Source organism: Limulus polyphemus, unplaced genomic scaffold (assembly GCF_000517525.1).
Source record: "Limulus polyphemus unplaced genomic scaffold, Limulus_polyphemus-2.1.2 Scaffold76996, whole genome shotgun sequence".
Classification (NCBI taxonomy): Eukaryota; Metazoa; Arthropoda; class Merostomata; order Xiphosura; family Limulidae; genus Limulus; species Limulus polyphemus.
Genome location: NW_013742592.1, coordinates 1,064 through 5,410, shown reverse-complemented (window position 1 = coordinate 5,410; position 4,347 = coordinate 1,064). Strand labels below are relative to the sequence as shown.

At 31.9% G+C, this 4,347-nt stretch overlaps 1 protein-coding gene across 1 annotated transcript; it reads right to left on the bottom strand.

Annotated features, from left to right (window-relative positions):
- Nucleotides 1–191: 191 nt before the first annotated feature.
- LOC106477685 (post-GPI attachment to proteins factor 2-like) lies at nucleotides 192–3,595 on the bottom strand. Its single transcript, XM_022381181.1, has 3 exons — nucleotides 3,503–3,595; nucleotides 1,112–1,220; nucleotides 192–381 (listed from the first exon to the last, which is right to left on the bottom strand). The coding sequence occupies exons 1-3, from the start codon at nucleotides 3,557–3,559 to the stop codon at nucleotides 218–220; spliced, it is 330 nt and encodes a 109-aa protein (XP_022236889.1). The 5' UTR covers nucleotides 3,560–3,595; the 3' UTR covers nucleotides 192–217.
- Nucleotides 3,596–4,347: the final 752 nt, after the last annotated feature.

Below are 4,347 nucleotides of genomic sequence, written 5' to 3'. Positions count from 1 at the left end.
CATGTTCTCACTGATGTGCTCACAGAGACAGCCACAAAAACAGACATGGTTGTTGCATTGCTGAAATCTTTTGCAAATCGATTAAAACTCGTGCGTGAGAACAATGGTGGCCCAATCAAGTGATATTGATACTTGGAATTACTTTTTTGATCGAATTAGTCTTATTTTACTTTGTTATGCTCTCTGGGAAAAACGTTAAATTTTTTTACAACACCTCTTATATATTTAACTGAAGAGCACTGTTACACCTGACCTTGCTAATATCAATCCAATCAGAATAAATTCTTAGCTGATAGTCGGCAAAGTCCCAGTACGCTGTCATGTGAAAGCCCATATTCGTTAGCACAGCAATATATTCACAGAGGGCAAACAAAGTATAGACTGCAATCAGAGAAAGATCAAAGTTAAATACACTTGTTAGTTTACTATTAACACACACTAATACAAGTTACAGATTTTATGTTAAACTAACTTGTAATCCATGTTAAGATTAAATACACTTGTTAGTTTACTATTAACACACACTAATACAAGTTACAGATTTTATGTTAAACTAACTTGTAATCCATGTTAAGATTAAATACACTTGTTAGTTTACTATTAACACACACTAATACAAGTTACAGATTTTATGTTAAACTAACTTGTAATCCATGTTAAGATTAAATACACTTGTTAGTTTACTATTAACACACACTAATACAAGTTACAGATTTTATGTTAAACTAACTTGTAATCCATGTTAAGATTAAATACACTTGTTAGTTTACTATTAGCACAAATTAATACTTAAAAACAAGTAACAGATTTAATCTTAAGCTAACTTGTAATCTATTTATTTTATCAAACAGAAGAGTTAATGGTTTGAGATTAAGATGTAACCAAAAAATCTGGCAAAAAAGAATAAATTAACATTTTACAGTCCTAAAAGTCTTAACTGATTGAAAGTGAGATTTTTTGTTATTTAGATCTTTACCTCTGGCTGAAGAAGAGCCACAGACTTTTGAAAGCAAACACACAGATGGATGTCTCCTACTAAGTTTTCCTTTTAAAAGAACAAAACAATCACAAATATGACCACTGATATATTCAACTGAGAAATATTACATACCCCCAGTTTCACAGTACCAGTTGTGCCTCATGAAGAAATAGCAAGCTCCAAGAAGAGCAGACACATTGATCATGATCAGGAACGATTTTGTCTTTAGGGATCTTCTTTCCTGAAAGAAAATTAACACTATGGTCATGATCAGGAACGATTTTGTCTTTAGGGATCTTCTTTCCTGAAAGTAAATTAACACTATGGTCATGATCAGGAATGATTCTGTCTGTAGGGATCTTCTTTCCTGAAACAAAATTAACACTATGATCATGATCAGGAATAATTTTGTCTTTAGGGATCTTCTTTCCTGAAACAAAATTAACACTGTGATCATGATCAGGAATGATTCCGTCTTTACGGATCTTCTTTCCTGAAACAAAATTAACACTGTGATCATGATCAGGAATGATTCTGTCTTTACGGATCTTCTTTCCTGAAACAAAATTAACACTATGATCATGATCAGGAATGATCCTGTCTTTACGGATCTTCTTTCCTGAAACAATATTAACACTGTGATCATGATCAGGAATGATTCTGTCTTCAGGGAGCTTCTTTCCTGAAACAAAATTACTCAGATATTGTATACTAAAATATCCTAACGATAGGTACTTCTTAAAGGAGTAAAATTCTTTATAAAAGTAAGATTTTCTTTCTTAGAGGTTACACGTGCTGCATCATGCCAGAAAAAACTCAATAAATTTACAAATGTCTATGTTTTTGTCAGGAATTTGCTGAAATTGACCCAAAAACACAATTTGAAATTTGTTTTTATGCATAAAATTAAAGAAATAAAACTTATTGAGTACATTTCAACTCTAGAGCTTTGTTTGCTCAATATCTGTAAGAACAACAAGTTTATTTTCAATATATATTTTTAATTCAGCAACAAAATTCATCCCTCAGGAAGAGATGCACCATCCTGGGTATGATGGAGTTAACAAAGAGGCTTATATTGCATAAATTCTGTGATTAAAAATCATACAATGTTGCTCCTTGCAGTGTTGAAAGACAAGAGAAATAGAAACCAATGATGTCATTTTATTATGAATTAAATAGTCACAATTGATCAGTTGAAGAGTGTTAACCTCCTACAAACAAACTGTTAAAGTGTTATATATCCGTAAGCATCTGGTAAGGCCATTTTCTCAAAAATAGTCTTTTGCAGCATAAACTGGCATACTGGTGTTTAAATTACTTTACAGGGTGAAGCAAAACTTTATAATGTCATTCATTTGCTAAAACTCCTATTTGTGGAAGAACATCCTTTGTGTCCACGTAGAGGATGTTAACCGTTTAATAATACTTCACAAGACATTTATCTAGTCACGTATGTGTGCACTGGATCGTGAATGGTGGAAGAGTTGACATCTTTTATTGTGTAACTAACGTTAACAATTTTGATGTCACACACTTGTAAGCCATCTGTAATTAATCAACTACCCAGAGGGTTGCCAAACTTGTTCTGGGAGCCATCATGGAAGATGTATTGACATTAACCCAACTATTTTGATGTCACACACTTGTAAGCCATCTGTAATTAATCAACTACCCAGAGGGTTGCCAAACTTGTTCTGGGAGCCATCATGGAAGATGTATTAACATTAACCCAACTATTTTGATGTCACACACTTGTAAGCCATCTGTAATTAATCAACTCCCCAGAGGTTGCCAAACTTGTTCTGGCACTTGTTATTATATTTAATGAGTCAGTGTTTGTTATTAAACTTCATAAGCCAGTTATTGTTAAATTTTGTAAGTCAGTAATTGTTAATGCATTTGGTAAGACTTATTTTTTTTTACAACTTTTCAAGTAAGTCCTTGATGTAAAATTTTTGGTAAGTCAGTGCTTGTTATTAAATTTGATAAGTCAGTTCTCGTGCAACTTGTTAACTAAGTTCTTTTTGTCAGGATTAGTAAATCAATATTGTTATTAAATTTGACAAGTCAGTGCTTGTCAAACTTGATAACTAAGTTCTTGTTGTCAGGATTAGTAAGTCAATACTTGTTATTAAATTTGATAAGTCAGTGCTTGTTATTTATGAATATAAACTTTGTTTGAATGATGAGAATCAACATAGTTTAGCTTATCTGCTGTGTTTAATCTGTATTTGTAGTGTACATTTGGAGTTATGAACTCAATTTATGTTTTATCTATTTTCACCATTTTCTATGTTACAGTACTTGTATCATGGGTACTACTTTGAATCTTTTCGAGTTCATGGGTTTGATGCTGTTACAGCTAACATTAGTTGGGTTAATGTTAATACATCTTCCATGATGGCTATTGACAACACTTACCAAGTTTGAAAGTTTCCTCGTAAAAGCAAGGCGGGGTAAAATACAAGATAGAAACATGTAAGAACTCGAGCTATAATAACAAGTATTGACAACACTTACCAAGTTTGAAAGTTTCCTCTTAAAGGCAAGGCGGGGTAAAATACAAGAGAGAAACATGTAAGAACTTGAGCTATAATAACAATGATTGACAACACTTACCAAGTTTGAAAGTTTCCTCGTAAAGGCAAGGCGGGGTAAAATACAAGATAGAAACATGTAAGAACTTGAGCTCAGCATAAAGGTAATAAACAATTTTTCATGAGCAGCTGAAAAATAAGAAAAAACATTTTTTTTTTCTAAACTGTGAATATTTAACTGGCTTTGTTTATTCTCTGTAATTTTAGTTTACTAGTACTAAACTTACAACCAAATATCATACAATAAACAACTGGTTACTGAAGTTTAAAAGTATATTATAAACATTAGAATCCAATAGCTTCAAAGAGTTTTAAATTTGAAGAGTTCCCTATATCTATTTATTTTAAGAAATTGATGAAATTATCTATCACCAACTCACACATTTTACTACAGCAAACTGAAAAATTGAGACTGTCGGAGGATACAAACATAAAATAAATATATATATATGAACAATATTTATAAAATACAACCCATATTAATAACAGAGCTTATATTACTACATAATGGAAGATTTGTTATTTCTATTGATAATGTTAGTGTCTCTGTTGATTTTCTTCTTCATGAGAGACTACTTCAAATAAAACAATCTCAGGAAGTTATTTTTATCACAATAAATTACACTATGATAAAAACGAACTCTTCCTGGCAACAACAAAGTTTGTTTCTGAATTTCACGCAAAGCTACACGAAGGCTATCTGCGCTAGCCGTCCCTAATTTAGAAGTGTAAGACAAGAGGAAAGCAGCTGGTCATCACCACCCACCG

What these genes read in the sequence shown, in the direction of transcription:
- LOC106477685 (XM_022381181.1), bottom strand. Translation starts at nt 3,559, where the DNA reads ATGTTTCTCTCTTGTATTTTACCCCGCCTTGCCTTTAAGAGGAAACTT. An exon ending in AGAGGAAACTTTCAAACTTG is followed by an intron (nt 1,221 to 3,502) that starts GTAAGTGTTGTC and finishes ATTTTCTTTCAG; the next exon opens with GAAAGAAGATCCCTAAAGAC. An exon ending in CTGGTACTGTGAAACTGGGG is followed by an intron (nt 382 to 1,111) that starts GTATGTAATATT and finishes CTCTGATTGCAG; the next exon opens with TCTATACTTTGTTTGCCCTC.